The 21,143-nt window shown below is 43.6% G+C and overlaps 1 protein-coding gene across 17 annotated transcripts in view; it reads right to left on the minus strand.

Moving 5' to 3' along the window:
- DTNB (dystrobrevin beta) overlaps positions 1-21,143 on the minus strand; it is a 140,912-nt gene that overhangs the window by 116,554 nt on the left and 3,215 nt on the right. For 11 of the 17 annotated variants that reach the window (XM_031552623.1, XM_031552630.1, XM_031552628.1 and 8 more), the window contains exons 2-5: positions 14,574-14,641; positions 9,564-9,644; positions 7,824-8,037; positions 3,214-3,299 (exon numbers count right to left, since the gene is read on the minus strand). In XM_031552623.1, the coding sequence (XP_031408483.1) occupies positions 3,214-3,299; positions 7,824-8,037; positions 9,564-9,644; positions 14,574-14,640 (448 nt within the window). In that variant the 5' untranslated portion in view covers position 14,641. The other 6 variants (XM_031552627.1, XM_031552624.1, XM_031552625.1 and 3 more) reach the window with 6 other exon arrangements.

Here is a 21,143-nt window from a genome sequence, read left to right on the forward strand (position 1 = left end):
CAACTCAATTTGTTCACATTTTCAGAATGTCAAAAGAAAGCCTGCAAGTATCTGCAAGTACAGAGACCAAGTGACTGTAACTCAAATTCTGAGATGAGAAAAATAAATATTTACAGCTTCCTGGATTTCCAGAAAGCCTCATGGTCCAGCTGAGCTGGCAGCCTGCTCACTTAGTGCCTTATTCCTTGTCCTGGAGGGGGAACGGAGCAGCTCTTTTCTATTCACCACAAACATGTTGTTCATGATTTTACAGAACACTGTCCCTTCACCACCATTTTGCTTTCCATCCAGGTTGAAGATTCCTGTTCTACATCTAGTTGTTCCCTGTACAGAAAGTTTGTTCTGACTTTGGTGACTTCTGTTCTTATCAGAAAAGATAAAGCAGATCTGAAAAGGGAGAGTGAGTGCAAGGTACCACAGCAGTGCTCATACTAAGCATAAACATACCATGCATTTATACAATGCCTTAGTCTTCCTGTTTTGTTCTTTATGTCCTTCCGTCTTGGTCACAGCACTTCATTACTTTTTTAACTACTACTAAATAGAGCATCAATCTTCCAGGAGAAACTCCAAGATCTGTCTTAGCACTAACAACTTCCTGAGCTCACCTTTCTGTGCGTGACATTAGGATGACACCTCACTCCTCCAGCACACCACTTCACATAAATTCACTCTGAATTTCAGCTACCATTTCATTCACAGTTACTGAGCACTGCCAGATGATGCTACAACTCTTCACAGTCTATTTTGGCTTTTACTACACCAATCTACTTTATAAAAGGCTGTCATCTTCCACTGTATTTTTTCAAATCATTTATGACACGTTAAAAACAGCTTAAGTCCAGCGTCAGGCCTACAGGTGAAAGGTGCTTACAGTGAAAGCAGGGTTGATCTTCTTACTGGTGACAGATGACAGGACAAGGAGAAATAGCCTCAAGTTGTGCTGGGAAAGTTTAGGCTGGATATCAGGAAAAACTTCTTTACAGAAAGGGTTGTTAAGCACTGCAATGGGCTGCCCAGGGAGGTGGTTGAGTCACCATCCCTGGATGTGTTTAAAATCTGTTTGGATGTGGTGCTCAGGGCCATGATTTAGCAGAGTTGTTAGTTAGGGTAGGATGGTTAGGTTGTAATTGGACTTGATGATCTTTAAGGTCTTTTCCAACAAGAGAGAAAACAGAGAGAGAGAGACAGAGTTCTCCATACGGCCCTTTCTAAACTTCTCAGTACATTTTCTTTTACCTCCTCCTTTGGTCTTTAGAAGTTCTCCACAAAGGTAACCAACAGTAATTCAGCTACTCTATGATTTGAATTCTAGCTCTACTCATCTTTTTCCAGTAACAATAATACTTCCTTTCTCCTTCCATAAGAAGCTTTACAAGATCATACTATCCTACATCACACCCTTCTGAGTTTCTCTCATCTTCCACAAAAACAGTTGACCCATTATCATGTCTGAAAAGCCAACAGCCTGATTTTAAAATCATAGCATTACTAAGGTAGGAAAAAATTACTAAGGTCATCTAGTCCAACCACCAACCCATTAGTCCACCAATCAACCCAGTAGAGAACAGCCTGGTTGAAATAAAACTATTCCTTCCCACACAGGTTTGCTCTGCTCCTCTTTCTAATTCCTGGATAAAAGAAATTCATTTTTCACAGTTGGCTGATAGCATATTACAGAGATTTCAAATAGGTGTGGTCAACAATTAGTACTGTCATCACCATAAAAAGCAGCCAATATCATGGTGGAAACAGCATTAGTGAGATACCAAGAAGGATAAGGAAAGAAACTGAGTTTAAAACTGAATTTAAAAAGGCAGAAGTGCTGCTTCCCAGAACACATGTCAAATATGGAGGTCACATGCTCTTTGGAAAACAAAGTTCCATATCCAACCATGGAACCATCCAACCATGGTTACCCAAGCCAATGGAACAGGTTGCCCAAGGAGGCTGTGGATGCCCCATCCCTGCAGGCATTCAAGGCCAGGCTGGATGTGGCTCTGGGCAGCCTGGTCTGCTGGTTCTATAGCCACTTTATGACTGTATCCAGATAGTGCATAGAGAAAACAGGGAGTGCAGATACTGGAGGACAGATCCCAGCAGTACAATATAAATTGGAGGGCAGCTGATAAAGTGCAAGAAAGGAGAGACATGACAACCAGAATATAAAAAAGCAGCACTCAGTGAGAGTAGTCAAAAACCTTTCCTCCAACCTCAGCTGAACCTCAGTTAAGAATTTTCATAAAGAAAATTACCATATTAAAGGAAATAGGACTCAACAGGATTAGCAAAAAGAAAAAGAAAGTTTTGCATGCTATGAAAAAAGCTGGGGTGGAGAAGAGAACATGAAATGCACAACTATCAAGTTTTAAGACGCATCTGTGAAGCGGGATGATTAAATAAGGTGTCTTTCAGTTGAAGGCATCTTAATCAGCCACCTTCTGACTCAGCAACTGGTAGCCTAGCATAACCTCCAGGATGGTGTCTGGGCTTTGAAAGCATCAATTCCTTTAACGTCTAATTCCATGGTTAATTGCCTTTTCCATTAAAAGGTCACTTTTTACCATTTGCTTGACATGTTTCGGTGTGGTTTTTCGGTTTTTATGCATAAAAATAGATCTCCTTTTCTGTACCAGGTTTATAGCAAACTGTTTATCTATTGTAACTTCTTACAACCCTGAGGTAATGGGATCCAAAATTGTGTAGTTTAATAGATCACACTGGTATTTTGCATCATTTTAAAAGAAAATATATTTTGGAAGTTTAATGCTGTGGAAAAGTGAAAATAATTATTTAGGGTGAATAATAACCACAGAGGTCAGAAGGAATTAATTATTACAAAATAACTTTCATAAAGGGAATTCAGGGGGGAAGATAAAAACCAATGACACCAGAACAGCAAAATCTGGCACTAGCACTAAGACCCGCTTCCAATCTTTTCAGGACAGAAAAGGAAAGAAAATCCCATAAACCACACTATGGTTTGCCACTGAGAAGGATGGAAGAATTACATGTAAGTGCCAAAGCTTTTTAACGTAAACACATGGACTCATAAAAGCTACTCAGCAACACACTCAGTATGTTTGTTGTGTGACCAGCAGATGGCATGTGTTACAAAAAAAACCATGAATGTGACCACACTGCTCATTACAAGACAAAAAAAAAAAAAAAAAAAGGAAAAAAATTGTTGTGATTTTGATTGGAAATACTTACATCTTAGTTTGTCCAGTATTTTGCCACCACACATTGTTGCTAACATTGCTTTCACTGAAAACACCGTCAGCTTCCCATGGCCCTCGCTGTGGAAAAAAGTACATGGTAAGTAATTGCTGTAGAGTGAGAAGGAACACAAACACTGAAGTTGTAGGTAGGGAATACATAACTGTTAACTAAGATCGAGCACAACTACTTGCTAGAACATTATACCAGTACTAACATCTTGAATATACCACATAGAACAGGAATAACATGAACAATCTTTTATTACAGTTTAAACTGATGGTATGTATGGGGAATTGTTGTCTAATATCAGCAAAGGAAAATGAATTTGCCCATGTGGAAAGCACGAAAAAGCCCACTGAGCACATTATGGTATGCAGATACAGCAAGGTATGTTATCCCTTTTACCAGAAGAGGATGAAATTAGGCAGAAGCAAGTCACCAGCCCAAGACAGGCTGAGTGAAACACACTGCAGTTAATACTGGCAACAGATTCCAGTTGCACCAGCCTGGTCAAAGGCACACACTCTGCCTCCCTGATTCCCAATTTCTGGATGAGCAATAAAGACAGAAGACAGAGAACCTTTACTGTGCCATACTGGACAACCACATTTACACTTAGAGGACCAGTACTTGGAAAATGCTAGGAAGGAGTAAAACCACTGAAAGTAATTCTGCCTCGTGGCACCAAAATAGTGACAACATTTTTATTTTAAGCTGTATAAAGGCTATAAAGTTAACAAAACAGTAAAGATAGCAGTTATCCTACTTCATTTCTGCCTTTTAGTTTCCTCAAAGGAAAAAGTTGGCACTCCTGCTATGCCAAACCACCAAACCACAGAAATAACAACACCCAAAACCTAACAAGAAAGACTTTACTACATCTGAAATCTGAAGTCTGAAAAGATCCATTCTCTTCAAACCTTGGTCTCTGCTCGTCTCAGCAAATCTCAATAACCACTTCAAGCTTCTTTAAAGCAGAGTCTCAACCCCTCTCTCCATTTGCTCTGTTACAGCCATTCTTCTCTCAGCTCTGAATTATTTTTTAATTAATTAAAAGAAAGAACAAGTGACTGGAACCATCCACGTCTCCTCACACGATACAGTCTTATCCTTGAAAGACATTTCATGGTGCCTTCAGATATAGGTCTGCTTCAGCTGGCATTCTGTTTATTAATCGAGAAAATAAAATAAAAAAATCTTCCTCCTGCAATCATGGTAGAGAGGTGTAGTTAAGCAAATTGCCAACATCTACGTCCATTTTTGGACCCATGTGACTCCAGCTGCTGAACTCCCTACCGAAAGGAAAAAGGGCAGAACTTTCTGTACAATTCTGAAACTTCTGTAACACTCACGAGTTCAAAGGATAGGAAATAAGACTGTGGGACTTGCTGAAAACAGAAGGAGCCTGTGAACAAGAAGGACCTGGATGTGCTGATGGCCAATAAGGTGATCACGAGCCAGCAGCGCTCCCTTGTGGCCACAAAGGCCAGCGGAGTCCTGGCTGGCCAACGGTAGGCCAACAGTTGACCAAGGGTTGACCATGAGGCAGATGTATGTCCCTAATGGCCAAGAAGGTCAATGGGACTCTGGAGTGCATTGCACAGAGTGTGACCAGCAGGGCAAAGGTGGTGCCACTCCCTTCTGCCCTGGAAAGGCCACATCTGGAGCACTGTGCCCAATGCTGGGCTCCCCAGTTCAAAGGGGACAGGGAACTGCTGGAGTGAGCCCAGCAGAGGGCTGCAGAGATGGTGGGAGTCTGCAGCATCTCCTGATGGGGAGAGGATGAGAGCCCTGGGGCTGTCCAGCCAGGGGAAGAGAAGGGGAGAGGGGATCTGATCATCAGTATCTGAAGGGTGGGGGGAAGAAGGATGAGGCTCTTTTTGGTGGTACCCAGAAATAGGACAAGGGGCAACAGCCACAACTGGAACCCAGGGAATTCCATCTGAATGTGAGAAAGAACTTCTTTATTGTGAGGGTGACAAAGCACTGGCACAGGCTGCCCTGAGATGTAGTGAGGTCCCCTTCTCTGGAAATATTCAAAATCCATCTGGACACTTTCTAGTGCAACCTAAAATAGGGAACCTGCTTTAGCAGGGGGTGGGACCGGGGGGATCTCCAGAGGTTTCTTCCATACCCTAAACAGTTCTGGAATTCTGGAGGGGAAGAGATGTGAGGAGCAGCTGAGGTCCCTCAGCTCAGCACAGAGCAGAGGAGCTGAGGAGAGGCCTCGTGGTGGCCTAAAAGGGGTTGAGGCGCAGTGCTGAGCTCTGACCTCTGGTGACAGTGATAGGAACCAAGGGAAGAGCATGGAGTTGTGTCAGGGGAGGGTTAGGTGGGGGTTAGGGAAAGACTCTGCCCCAGAGGGCAGTGGGCATGGAAGAGGCTGCCCAGGGAAGCGGGAAAAGCCCTGAGCTGCTGGAGCTCAAGGAGTGCTTGGACACTGCTCTCAGCCATAGGGTTTGGGTGGTCCTGTGTAGAGCCAGGAGTTGGACTCGATGATCATTGGGGGTCCATTCAAACATGGGCTATTCTATGATTTCAGACCTGCAACTCCTCCTTTTTATTCCCCATTCCGTGTGCAATAGAAGCACAAAGACACTTGGTTATAGAACCATAGAATGGCTTGGGTTGGAAGGGACCTCAAGGATCACCAAGCTCCAACCGCCCTGCCACAGGCAGGGCTGCCAACCTCCACATTTAATACTAGACCAGGTCATATCGATTTCCCAAAAAAGCCATCACAGCTTTCCTCATAGTACTGCTCTGTGGGCACTTCCCAATATACCATGAGAGCTCCTTCCAGCTTTGCCAACTATGAGGTTCTTCCTGATCACGCTGTTTGCCAGCTCATTTCCTCACCTGACTGTTGGTCATCCTCTCCCTCCTCCTTACTGCGTGCTGCTGTTACAATATGAAAATAAAAAAGAAGTTGAAGCAACTAAACCTGTTGCTAAATCAAATGCATTTCTAGAAAAGGTGAAATCAGAAAGAATGGACCATCGCTGTGTGGTACCAGTCGTGGGTCAGGGATTTCAGAAAGCTGTAGAAGGCTACCGAGAAAAACAGGCTCTGGAATGAGCCACCACCACTGTCAAACACCCACAGGCAGAGCCTTCATGGGAAAGAGCAGCAAAGAATATCATAACACAGCTACTCCTCCTCCCAACTCACTGCTGTACACCGTATGAACCACCAGTTCTGCACCACGACCAGTGCTATTCTACAAGTCTCAGGGATGAGCTGATTGTGAGCCTAGCTCTTCTCTCATTCTTGGCTCTCCTGTGGCACAACACAGTGCAGCATCACAGCTTCTCTCTCAACACCATGTGACAGATAGAGGAAGCTCAACAGAAACTGCTGTGATGTGCTGGGAGCAAGCAGGCTGCTTGTGCTGCAGACAAGAGGCAGAATTTGCAGGTTTGGGGCAGAGGGAGACAAACATATCTCTAACTAAAGCCTCAACCTTTTGAGCCAGTCCTCCAAAACATAACCAGTTCTATTTTAAAATTCTACATTTTCTAGTGTGACCTGACTCAGAATAAGGAAACTTATCAGTTACCCTTTACAACCACTCTCACAATCAATATCATACCACACTAAACAGAAAAATATAAAGGCTTGATTCTGATGTCATAGCAGTATTGCTAGTCTGAGCTCTGCACTGTTTTTAACTGCCCTGAATGAGACTGGGATTGTTCTGGACCTTTGGGGAGGATAATTCTAGCTGCTCTTTGGTGACTTTAAGAAGAAGTCCAATTAAGAATGATTAAAACTTGGACATTACAGCCACAACAACTATTTGGCATAGTCAGTGGTCCAGGTTGCTTTAGGTAAAACTCCCTAATCTCTGTGTCAACATCCTGGCCACAAGCAGTTTTCTGCTGCTCCGAGAGAAGGCAAAAGCAGAAGAAAGACAAAAGATCATAGCTGACTGTGAGAAAGATAAGAAAAAAGAACTGATAAACAACAGAGAAAGATTTCTATTTACTACTCAGAGAACCCAGAGGTAACTTTACTTGAGATTAGCAGATTAACCCCTGATGAAAGAGGCTGTGAGGGAAACTTATTAAAGCTGGACATAAGGGAATGCCTGGCAGTATTCTGAATAGGAAAACAAACTTCTCCCAGTCAACAAATGAGAATTAGACTTTGTGGTCACAGCGTGTTATAATAGGATCCGAGCTGAATGCCGAAACAAGGCAGCCTTGTAAAATGGTCTTGTTGATCAAGAGTCAACAAAAAAACCTTTCACTTTTTAAAACATTGCTACAGCATCATGAGTTTAACATTATGTCCTATCACAGCCTGCAGAACACTTCAGTTCAGACACGCAGCTCACAGCAGGCTGCAATTTCCAGAAGGCACTCACTCACCTTTCTCAAGAAAGCATTTTTTAACAAAAAGCTTTGCTGCTGTGGCAGTGTAGATCTGTAAATCTCTGCAGGCACTACTATGATATTAAGTGTGTGTGCAACTCACAATTCCATGAAACTGAGAAATAGCATCCAAACACTTTGCCAGAGAGTCATGCAGTTGCTGGCAGCATTCATCTAACTAAAAGAGAAGATTAGTTTAGGAGTACAACTAGAGGAGTTACTGGCCTGTCATATGCTGCTATCATGAAGTTGAGGAGAAGGCTGATGGATTGCTCTACACTGATTTGGTGAGTAGAAGGAAGGCGTTTGTTGAGCTGGTAGTAGATGGATGAAATGATTGTTTCTAGTCGAGACACGTTGATCTCTGTGTTATGATCCAAAGTGTTAAGGCCATTATCTCGGAAGGCTTCAATCATATTCCAGATATCAACAAGATGAACTAAAAATAAAGGGAAAAAAAATTAACTTCTATTTTGTAATGCACACAATCTTACTTTTAAGGCACTACATCTGAATATGACATTAGTTTTTATTTTGGAATTAACCACTACTTACTCATCTTCAAAGTGAGAGACAGAGTCTTGATACTCAGCTCACACCAGCTACTGGAAAGCAACAGCAGTGCCCTGAGTCCCTTTGGGCCTTTTATTCTGCTCCTCAATGGAAGACAAAGCCACATAAAGGAGAAACGTGCTCCTCCACCATCACATAGTGCAGTAGCACTATGCAATTAGGTATTTTCTTCTGAGAAAGACATCAGCCACATTCAACATCTACTACTGTAACCAGTTTGTAAGGTTGAACATCCCTGTACTAACTAAAAACTCAGTGCTGGAGAAGGAACTTGATGTTTCACTTAAACTGTGTCTGCTTCCAGCTGGTGCCAAGAGAAAAATATTTCATAAACATAAGTCTTGAACTCCAAAGCCTGTCCCTAAATTATCCCACTGTATCTGTTCAGGTATCTAACTGCTAACAACGTAGTGAAAGTGTGCCAGAACCACACTAAGTGATCTGCAGAACCGCATTAAACAATGTTTGAAAATGTTTCAGTGTTTGAAAATGTTTCAGTGCTTGAAAACCATGCAGGGCAGTGGGTAAGAGATCTGAGGACCAGCAGGAATCCATTGGTCCAAACCACCAATTCACACCAAACCTGGATCACCGCCTGGTGCAGACAAAGATCACAAGAGCACTCTGGTTTATGCATATATATAAATGAAAGGTTACTCAAGGCGTATGTACGGCACCAGTGAGTTAGGCCCTAAGTGTGCATGGCACTATAATTAGCAGATCTTAATACCTTGCTACTGATTAAGAGACCTTTTTAATTCAAAAGCATGGTTGGTGTTTTCTGTTTGCATCTGCACACATCTGCAGGACTCCTCAGCTGCTCTCCTGTTCTCTCCCACACCAGTTTCACCATTGGTAGGAGGCAGCTGCTCCAATAGTCCGCCAAGCATTTTGCTTGGTCCAGTTTAATAAAGGAAATAGAACCCCTGGGTTCATCCTTACTTTGGTGAACTATTTAACGTGGAAGGCTATGGAAGAGAATGAGAAAATATACAGTGAGTAGTGTGGCATAAACTTCAAGCGCTCTCTGAGGTTGCTACATATACGCCACGATGGTGAAATGCAGACACCTTTGTGCTGGTGATCATCACCAAGCTCACAGCTGCATCCAGCTGTCTGCTGGCTTCCGTTCCACCATGGTGGAAAGGAGACAAAACAGCCTGGGGCTGGCTGCACCAAAGTATGTCAGTCTGGCCCAGGTACTTGAGGTTTTCCCTTAAGCATTAGAAACTAAAACTGAAGACACTATAAATACTGGTCAAAAATCACTGCCTCTTTAATTATCCCTAATTTTAAGTAACAGCTCCCATTGTTGATTATTCCTGCTATATTTAAAATTCACACGGGTGGAATATTTGCATGAGAAATTGACAAAGAGTGATTAGAACTCACGGTTACATCGCTTCTGCACAAACCGCAGCTTGCAGGCTGTTCGATACGTTGAAAGTCTGATGACATCAAAGTTCTGGGCTCCTGTGAATAAAAAAGAAGTTTGTGTTTTTTCTTGCCTCTACGACACTCAGCTTATTTGTTTACTTTACAAGTGATGTTGACTGTTTCTTCACACGCATCATCCCTGTTATGGGACAATGACCAAGATTTTCACGCGGTATTTCATGAGGAAATGGGACCAGTGTTTTACAAACTGATGGAAGCATCAGACTGACATGAGAACTCTGAAGTCCCAAAATGGAAACAAGAATTGGATTGAGTTGCACGCGTGTACAAAGAGGATCTCACTGCTGTTGGGTGGTGGGTACACAAAAGACAGAAGAAAAGGGGGGTGATGCTCCTACCACTGTCTGTATTGCAACCTCCTCTCCCCCAGCTTTCCTTCTCCCAAGCAGATCCACACCAGGTAAGAAGCAGAAGAAAAAGCACAGAGGAGAGAACCCCAACCTCACCAAGAAGCTCCCACTTCAAGATGTTTAAAACTTTTATTGTACCTTCAACCAATCCCACATCATGTAAACGCTGTCATCTGTCACCCGTCTGCACCACATCCACCAGCTCCTGCCAGCACTGCAATTACTTTGAACATTACAAACCCGGGCAATCCCTGAAACTTGTATTAATCCTCTGCTAAAGGCCAAACAGCATCTCCTGGGCTGATCAGACGAGATGATAAATGATGTGGGGATGATAAATGACACCGCTCTTAAGTCTGGTATCGATCATTTCAGATCTGGAAGAAGCCAACAACTGGTCCAAGCCTTGAAAATTTCATTAATCATAAACAGAAATGTCTTAACTGGCTCACATTTCAACAGCACGTGTGGCTACTCCCTGTAATCAGTGGAGTTCTAAGGAGGAGTGTGAACAATCTGGCTGCACAGCAGTGGGTGCACATGGATCCTGCACCTCCCATGTTCTCACAGGAGTGCACACAAGTAACATCCGTGCAATCTTTCAGACTTCTGAAACGTCACTGCCTCTGAATGCCACTGAAGACTGGACTGAGGAGCAGGGAAAACTGACTCATAGAATGCAGACCTCTAACAAACACACACACCAAAAAAAAAACCCAAAAGCAACAAACCCACATCCTCCTGAAGAAGGTACGTGGCTGCTGTATCGGGGTCATGCTCAAAAGTGATAACTTTTTTTCCTTCCTACAGCATTCTGAATTCAGAAACCAACCTGCAAACCTTTGAGTCCACCAACTCACAACTGCAAACTTCAAAAAACCACCTTATTTGATCAGTACGGGGGATGTGCAGATCTGTTTGGTCTTTTTGTCTTTTGGGTACTTTGTAAGAAATCTGCAAATATAACGCCAAGTCCCCTGCTTAGACTCACACAGACCTGTAGCCTGTCTTGAAACCAGAGAACATGAGGTGAGAAGCATCTCCTAAGAGCAGTGAGAGCACTGACCTCTGCTCCAATGAGAAGCTCCCCAAAGCTCACCCAGGAGTGGCACCAGATGAGCCAACCTGGGGAGCGTTCTGCTGGGCAGCGTGGCACAGCAAACATCCCTATGTTATTTCTCAGTACCACCTTTAGAAAACTTATCTCAGATTAAGTATCTGATTCAGTGGTTGACAACCCTACCTGTGGCAGGAGGTTGGAACTAGATGATCCTTGAAGTCCCTTCCAATCCAAGCCCTTCTATGATTTATGAGCTGGCCAAATAATGTAAGCTGAAGTATTCAGATCCAAGGCTAGACTAAAATAACTCATTTTGTGCTTTTTATGAAATATTCTTTCAAAACTCTCCATCAGAGTGCTTAGGTCTACCTTCCAACACATGAAAAACACTCCAACAGATGATGAATCTTCTCAAACTTTGTCAATCAGAACCTTTTGTATGGCTAGCCAAGGACCAGCCACTGCACCTCATTTTTAGACCTCTTTAGCAGGATCTGTTGTGACAGGACAACGAGAAATGGTTCCCAACTAAAAAAGGAGATATTTTGCATTGATATAGGGAAAAAGTTTTTCTTATGTTAAGTGTGGTGAAGCACTGCAACAGGTTGCCCAAAGAGGTGGTGATGCCCCTGCAGAAACCCAAGGTCAGGCTGGACCTTGGGTGGACAGTGATAGGACAAGGGGGAATGGTTTTAAACTGAGACAGGAGAGGTTTAGGTTAGATCTTAGGAGGAAGTTGTTCACCCAGAGGGTGGTGAGGCACTGGAACAGGTTGCCCAAGGAGGCTGTGGATGCCCCATCCCTGCAGGCATTCAAGGCCAGGCTGGATGTGGCTCTGGGCAGCCTGGTCTGCTGGTTGGTACCCTGCACATAGCAGGGGGTTGGAACTGGATGAGATTGTGGTCCTTTTCAACCCAGGCCATCCTATGATGGGGCTCTTAGCACCCAATCAAGCCATAAGTGTCCCTGTTCACTACAGGGGAGTTGGAACAAATGGCCTTTAAAGGTCCCTTCCAACTCAAACAATCCCATGATATCACAGCAATATATGCAGTAAAGCTTGATCAGCTTCCACCTTCACTTCCAGCCCTGACAGCTTTGCTTGCAGCTGAAACTAGAGCACACAAACACACTTGAAGGCTTATCACCACCTCAAGACACATGCATATAAAACAAGGTCATTTAACAGCTACATGCAAAACCAAAGAAAAAAGTCCATTTCATGTTCCTCTCTTCTTGTGTCAGACCACAGCATAAGCTTCAACGAGGTCACTCTTCTACAGCATGGGTGTCCAACCTTTTGGCTTGCCTGGGCAGCACTGAGTGAAAAGGAGTTGTCTTCATCCGCATGTAAAACACATAATGTAGTTCATGTACATAAGTAACAAAGAACAAAGTAACAAAACTTTTCTTGTTCATCTGAGTTCTGTCCAACTGAAAGATGGAGAGCCCACAGCTTCCTTGGGCACCTCCTTCAGTGCTCAACAACATCCACAGTGAAAATGTTTTTTGTCACCTTCAGTTGGAATTTGCCATGTTTTAGTTTGTGTCCATGGCTTTGTGTCAGGAAAGCCTGACTCCATCCTCTTCAAACCCTGACAATAAGAAACTTCAAATTGCCCAGGGAGGTGGTGGGGTCACCATCCCTGGAGGTGCTCCAGAACCATGGGGATGTGACACTGAGGGATGTGGGCAGTGGGCATGGTGGGGTGGGCTGGGGTTGGACTGGGTGATCTTAGAGGTCTTCTCCAACCTGAATGATTCTATGACTTTATATATTCTGCAGGTCAGGAAATTAGAACAGCTTACATAGATTTCTTGCTAGCTCCACAAATAATACAAAATCTACAAACACACCCTTGGGTGGTGTGTTAAATGTGGATGAATGTCATAAAATCTCCTTCTGCCTCATAAGAGGAATCCTCTAAATACCAGTGAACATCTGTGTATGAAGATCTCCTAGAAAGAAGAACACCTCTGCATTCATCTTCACAAGGAAATATGCTGTCTTTCTCGAGACAGATGAACACCTTCAATCTGCCAACCAACATGTTAGAGTGCCTTACAGAGAAAAGCAGCTCAAGGAGTCCACACACCAGCACTTCCACTGATAAAAACCAGCATGAACCACAGCTGCAAAACCCAGCAGAACACCTATAAACAAATGATGGAAGAATTATCTATTCTGTTAGATAATTAGAGGAATTTTAAATATTTTTCAGCAATTTAGTCAAAATTAAAACAAGCAAGTAGATTCCTGCTCCCCTTGCCTTGGGTGGCAGATTCAAACGCTGCCAGCAGAACTCTTTGAAGACAACACTATAATCAAACATGCGTGCTTCAGAAGAAATCTTTTGCTAAAGTAGCTTTAATGGTATCACCAATATGCAAGGTAATTAGAACATCAAAGCAGGAATTAAGTGACCCTGAGAATCGTCATCAAATTAATACTGAAGAGAAACTGTATGGCTGCACACAGTTACTGATGAGAAGCAGTTACCTGTAGAAATCGAGCTGTACCAAATGATCACCAGATGATTACTGGAGATACAGACACGTGTAGTACTCTGATGTATCAGACAAAGCTCTTGTAATGGAGAAGCACTACTGTCATTTCACAAGATCCCAATGAGATTCAATTTGGGATTTCATGCACCAGTGCAACCACCTTTGCTTAAGCAGAGCAGAGGCACAGAAACAAATGAGGTGTGGAGGCTGGAGAGCGCAGGTGTTGGTTTGTGCCATGTGCTGAGCACACAGAAAGGGATCTCTCTATAATCTCAGACATAAACCAAGCTGGAAGGCAGGGAGGAATACAACCCAGACAGCTCTCACATGAAAGGAAGCAGTTATAAATTGTCCAGGAATGAAACTGTTCTTGAAATTACAAGATGCTTATAACCATACTCAGAATGATGCTCTGGAAATCCTCCAGCAAAACAGTAGCACTGGTATGTTATCTGTTTAAGAAAGACATTCACCAACCTAAATTCTGGATTGTAGGATGTGCTGGCCTAGCCCAAGGAGTTTCATTCAGTCCTGTGTTTTAGTAGGAAAGTAAAGTAACATGAAGACATGCACACACACAAACACACACACACAATCTTTTATTTCTAACTGCTCACATCTTTTTAAAAGGCTGTGTGTCATTCTTTAAATGAGATTACCTCCAGACAGGCACTTGATTTATACTAACAATTACAGGCTCTCTTTGGGCATCACGGTGCACCTTAAGGTGAAATATGCCCTTTCTGACTTTATTTATTCTAGTAGCTGTCTACAAACTTCAGAAGTCCCAATATATGGGAAACATGAATGCTCCTTACAAAAGGAGCTTGGCAAAGTGTAGCAGTGCACGACTCCTCAGGCACTGTTACCCATCTCCTGCGCTCTCCTCCTGACCAGCACCCAGGATGCTTTTCACCAGCTCAGGCAACGGTCTTGAGGAAACCAGATGTAAATGATTGGGTGAAATCCTAAAAAGAAAGCTCTGTGTAAAGAATAAATGATGTTACCTTACAATCTCTTACTTACTCATTTCCATGAACAGCTGTCTCTTCTCCGCCATTGTCCTCCTCCTCTTCCCACTCTCCTCAATCATTCTGAAGACAAAAACGGCAATGAGTGTTTGTGCCAGAATTCCTGGTACACGAACAACTTACTGTGAACAATATCATTATATTCCTCAACCAAAATAGTTTGGTTAGATTTGGAAAATGAAAAGAAGAGCCAAGAGTTGGACTCGATGAACCTTATGGGTCCCTTCCAATTTGGGATATTTTGTGATTAAGAGTAGAGAAAAACAGGCATTTCCTCATATCTACAGCATTCCATATAGCAGAGAGAACAGTGTAATACCTCTTCAAGCTGTGCATACTATAGGAAACAGTAATTCTGACATTTTAGTTTCTAACCTAATGTTTGTAAAACTCAGAGATCCTTACAGGCACGGTGCTGGGGTGCAGCAGGGGGTTGTCTTTAAACAAAAATTTTAAGAATATCACCCAACTTTGAAACAAGCTGCCCTTTTTGTCTTAGGGAAACAATGAAAGAAGTGGCATAGAAGTAGTGGGACTCATCCCCTGAGCTAAGGAGCCACAGGGCAACATAGTTCTTCCTATAGCTTACTTCATAAGGGAGTCCCAAAAGACAACTACTGAATCTCCATCGACCGTAGCACAACAATAAGCAACTAAATTCAATATTGGTGTAAAATTTCAGTTCAAATTGCTCCATTATATTATTCTGTTGTTATTCACCAACTAATGAAACATGTTTTTAAATGACTTAAAACAATGAAACCAACCAACAAACAACAAAACAACAAGAGAATGCCTAGCAATCATTCTACGATCTCATCAGAAACCAACTCCAAGGGAGCTGGCCAGCTCATCATCATGCAGCACAATGGCAAGACAGATTTCATTAGGCTTAAATGTCACCCAAGGAAAAGAAGCTGTGTCTTGGCACTTAACATGTGCTCTGATTAACAGCATCCCTCAGCAGTCCTCTACTCTCTGTTAATTATTCTCTGATAATGAACCCAACATGCATTCATCCTGGAAACCACCAAGACCTTTAAACTGAGCAGTTCATAAAACGAAAATGACTGCATGGTTGTATCTGGAAATACACTTTGTTTCCTACTTCAGACAATCATAACTTGGAACCAACGTCCTTCTTGCTATCCTCAAACGCTGCCCCAAGCTTAGGAGCTATTTTTCAGTGCTAACATTCCCTTTATCTCCATAGGCATGTCATCTTGAAGAATGCCAGTCGCTGTACCAGCCAGCAGCTTTATTTCAAATGCCAGCACCTCTCTAAATTCCACAACAGATGGACCCCATGGGTTGGGTTAATTACTCGGTCTTCTAAACAGCTTTAATAGACACCATTTTATCAAGACACAAGGCACGATACCACTGCATTTTCTGCAACATTGAAAACCACCAGGATGACATTACAACTGCTGGCCTTGGGCTTTGGGTGCGTGTCCCTCCTCCCACCTCCCAACAACCTGCTCCCATCTGCAGTTTCCTGGATCGCTGGGCCTGGTCCTCGTGTCACAGCTGCATAGAATCACAGAATGGCTTGGGTTGGAAGGGACCTCAAGGACCATGAAGCTCCAACCCCCTGCCTCATGCAGGGCCACCAACCTCCACATTTCATAGCAGCCCAGGCTGCCCAGGGCCCCATCCAACCTGGCCTTGAACACCTCCAGGGATGGACGGGGCATCCACAGCCTCTCTGGGCAGCTGTTCCAGCACCTCACCACTCCCTCTGTAAAGAACTTCCCCTGACATCCAACCTAAAGCTGCAGTGTAGAACATTTAAAGTCATGATATCACCCTGACATCAGCCTCTTCCCTTATAGAGGCTTCATCATTTTGCTTGTACCAGGATTTGAGATTTTTAGAGGCCGTTCACCTACCGGTGCTATGGAACACTATGAAGGAGTTCACAACCAGTAGGCTGAGGCTGACCAAGATACAGGCTTCTACCACTACTCTTCATACTCTCTGCAAGCAACGAGAGATCCATCTGCTAAGTCCCAACACCTCAGTTCAGACTCTTGAACTGAGATCTGACTATGCAAACCAGCCTCTCCATGCTGTAAGAGCAGAAACACATAAATGCAGCCTGATCAATCAAAACTCAGGACCTTGTGCCAGGGAAGGTTCAGGTTGGTTATTAGGAAACATTTCTGCTCTGAAAGAGTAGCAATGCAGTGGCACAGCTGCCCAGGGAGATGGTGGGGTCACTGTCCCTGGAGGTGTTCCAGAACCGTGGGGATGTGGCACCGAGGGTGGGGTGGGTTGGACTTGGGGATCATAGAGGTCTTTTCCAACCTGAATGATTTTCTATAATGAATAATCTTCTGTCTTTCTCAAGGGAGCAAAACACTTGAAATGTTCGCAGGTGAAGAGCTCAGCAACCACAGAACCAAACAAGTTGGAAAAGACCTCCAAGATCATCAAGTCCAATGGTCAACCCATGCCCACCATGTTCATTTAAAAAAGTGTTTCAGTGCTACATCTCCTGCACTTGCTCACAAACAAACAAACAAACAAACAACAAACCCCACTTGTAAAGCTGGAACAAAGAGGTACAGAAGGACCTGTGAGCCTCAGCAGAACCACAAACAGCCTGGACCCTAGAAGGGACTTATAGCAAAGCCTCACTTGCCAGCAGAGGTAAGGCACTTCAACCTCTTGAAAACCAGTGACTGAGAAGCAGGCAATGCTTCTTGCTATTTGCATAAAGCTAGAAGCCAAAACCCTGCAAATGTTACAGATCACACGTTAAGAACATTTTTAAGTGCATTATCCTGAAAAGCTGAATTTCACTTTAAAAGCCTGGGTTAAAACTGAAGTACTGAGTCCTGTGTTCGATTCGGCTCCTCTGTATGATGGGAAACCTGCTAAGGACCACCAGGAGCTCATCTCTAACCCCTCTGTTGTATTTCACTTCTGCTCAAGAATGTAACCTCACTCTTACAGTAAAGAGGTTGTTTTCTTACCTCTGCTCTATACTGATGTGTGCTTTGCAGTGAGACAACGTATTTTGTCTGGTTTTGTGTTGCTTTCCCTTTCCCTGCCCCAATGCTTTCCCAATTAAAGATCTGTATCCTATGGTATAAAACAAACCTGTTTCATTTTTTCCTCTTGCTACTAAAAAGACACAGAAGTCCTGGCCACAGTAAATACTGAAGACACAAATGAAACAAAAAGGAAATTGGAGGTCTGCAAATTCAGGCTTCAGGTGCTAAGTGAAACCAGCAAGTTTTCAGAACTTACAGTATGGGTGAACAAAGAACAACACCGGCCTTAATTTCACGAGTTTAAATAACACTCAATTCAACCAAAGGCTGAAATGTCAGCATTTGCAGAAACGTGCTTGGACACAAACCACCTACACTGCCATCAGCCTTTTAAACATCATGGAAAACCTAAAAGGTGATAAAGATCTGAATTTCACACCCAGATGTGTTGCATGATGAGCATCCGCTTTAGCTGTTCTTGCAAAACGTTCCCTTTTCCCTTAAAGCAGAATGACTACATAACCCACCCTGCTCCTAGTGATGGTGATGGGACAGTAAATCCTGGATGGCTTCCATAGGCATTTCCTCCTCAACAAGCTGCTCTGTCACCTGTAGCACTCTGGAGGGGACACTTGCATTATGATAGCTCCTGCCTCACTTAGCAAAAAGGACTAGGAGGAAGTTAGACTGGATGGCCTCCAGAGGTCCCTTTCAACCCTAAGGATTCTATGAGGTTCAACCCAATGCATTTTTTCCTTAAAGGCTTTTACAATCAAATGCAGCTGAATCTGCAGCCGATCCTTCTGGCTGGACAGCTCACAGAGTTTCAAGGATTCTGCTCTGCATGGAAAGCTGCAAGCTCAAGTACCTTCTACACATTTTGGTCTTCATACTGGTTCTTGCCATGCAGGTGCTCTGTTCAAGTCCAACTCAGTGAACTAGAGAATATTCTCCCTGCAGCAGCAGAGCAGTGCTGACTTTAGCGTAAGAATGGTGCTGGTTCAACACAGTACAGCTCTGTTTTATGTCAAGATGCAGTAACTCTGTTCAAGGAGGCAGATATGAGATCAGTAAGATGAACACACTGCTGTCAAAGAGTTCACCTTCCACCTAGCAGAGAAGCCAGCAGAGCTACTGATGCTGACTGTGCTCTACACATCTTTAAGTCAAGCATGCTCAGGCATGCTAAGAGATATGATAGTGACAATTATTTTTACTTTATATACATATATATATATATATATAAGCTATATTTTATACTGCGATGGAAGGAGCAGACCCACGTGCTATGGGATAATTCAGCTTTTCACATTCCTCCCTTTTTCCTTACCTTTGAAAATTCTCTCCCATGCCTACAATACATACAAGCATTATTTAAGCCTGGCTGGATAAAAAACTAATGACATAATAAAAGGTAAAGCCTGAATGCTTTCCTCCCCTAGATGTGCTGCAATGGGCTCAGCCACTGATGGCACCACAGTGCTTCTTGATCACTCACAGCTCAAGCACAGAAGGACCTCAACAGGCCAATACTACAGGACCTATTTTACAAGGTTTCGCTCTTCTTGGAGCTCATCAGCTGTAGGTAACGGCCCAGACAAATGGCATTGCCTTTTCTATGGATGCCCCATCCCTGGAGGCATTCAAGGCCAGGCTGGATGTGGCTCTGGGCAGCCTGGTCTGCTGGTTGGTGACCCTGCACATAGCAGGGGGGGTTGGAACCAGATGAGCATTGTGGTCCTTTTCAACCCAGGTTATTCTGTGTTTCTGCGATTCTATCAGTGGGAGGAGCCTGACCACGGAGCCAACTCCAGCTAATGGCACAGCCCTTGCTCATGACCCAACCACCGCCACCGTCCCAAATCACACCATCTGTTCTGCCCCAAGCATCACCACAGGCATCTCCTGCCACGTTATAAATCACAGCCTGAAATGCTGTCATCCTGGTTCCGTACCTGCAACTTCAGCTGTTGCCTCACTGCTTTCTAATTACTTTAATTTAGGGACTAAATAAATCAGCTCCTGAGCTATCGGAGGGATGTGTTGCTTTTTTCCCCTTGTGTTGGGGGTGGTTTTTAAATACTCCATTTGTTTTTACTCTGTAATTCCACTTGTGAGACACCCTCCAAAGGAAGCTCTGATAACTTGAAGATCTGATAACCACTATCAGGCACTATGACAAAATGCTTCAGCTCCATCAGCTACTCAGAATGCAAATACGAGTTCATTTATGAAAGATTAAATTTGAGTTTGCTTAGCATCCTCACGTTCATTTCTTTCAGCTTCTAAACTTCCACGGTTCCCATTTTCATTTGATGCCAGTGATTTTCAATGGTTTGTTTTATCTTAAAGTCTAAACGTGACAATGCTGCTGTCCCACTTCCTTGTTCCTCTCTTCACCTTCCATTCTCATATGGTTCAAACTCTGATCTCCCTTTCATCAGCAGTCAAACACGAATGCATGTAAGCGATCAAAAGTACTCCACTAAAAGTTGGGCACAGGTTACCCAAGGAGGCTGTGGATGCCCCATCCCTGGAGGCATTCAAGGCCAGGCTGGATTCAGGCTCCCAACCCTGAATGGAATTCATTAACGCATAAATAACGGTGCACGGAGGTATTAAGAATGCTTTGATATTTTACCTCAATATCACATCAACCCGACAAACAGAGCATCCATGAAGAACCTTCTGGTACTACAGATCCCCAACAAAGCTCAAATGCTTGCTTAAGATCTTCACAAGCCATAATGGATGGCAGTTTAGAAGAGCAGAATCAAGGTTGGAAAAGACCTATAAGATCACCCAGTCCAACCATCCACCCATCACCAATAGATGTCACTAAACCATGTCCCTCAACACAACGTCCAAATGCTCCCTGGACACCTCCAGGGTTGGTGACTCCACCACCTCCCCGGGCAGCCCATTCCTGACCACTCTTTCAGAGACCACTCTTTCCCGTGTATGTTTGTTAATTTTATTTAAATACAGTGGATCTGGAGCTACTTCTAAAGAAGATTTAGCATAAAGCGCACAGGTATGACACAGTACCTTTCCTTTCAGTTAAAGGGCAATCAAGCAGTTTGGAAAGAAAAGCAGTGCTAAGAAAGGCCTGCTGCCCCACTCCATCTACACTCAGGTAGAGCTCCAGCCCACCTGGATGACTACACCACTTCAGCACAGCAATGTTTCAGTGCCTGCACTGTAACTATTTGTGCACTGCCTGGAACAGCAACAAATCTGTGCCCTTAGGATCTGTTGGGGGCAATGCCAGAGCAGGGAAAGGCAGTGACACAGAGCGACAGCGAAGCTCTGCAGCTGATGTTCTCAAAGCCATAGAAGATAAGAAAGCTGTAAGGAATGGCACCAGGTGATACATCAGGGATGTACATCTGCCGAGTTTCAGTAGAGAGGGAAATGTTAAGCATGCCAAACAGGAAACCCACAAGCTATTAAGGACAGCACTGCATGCTTCAGCATGCATCATACAGTCAGATCAGCTCCCCAGAAGTTAGGGGAAGAATCATAGAATGGCCTGGGTTGAAAAGGACCACAATGCTCATCCA

The sequence above is a fragment of the Meleagris gallopavo genome, chromosome 2 (genome assembly GCF_000146605.3).
Source record: "Meleagris gallopavo isolate NT-WF06-2002-E0010 breed Aviagen turkey brand Nicholas breeding stock chromosome 2, Turkey_5.1, whole genome shotgun sequence".
In the NCBI taxonomy this organism is placed as follows: Eukaryota; Metazoa; Chordata; class Aves; order Galliformes; family Phasianidae; genus Meleagris; species Meleagris gallopavo.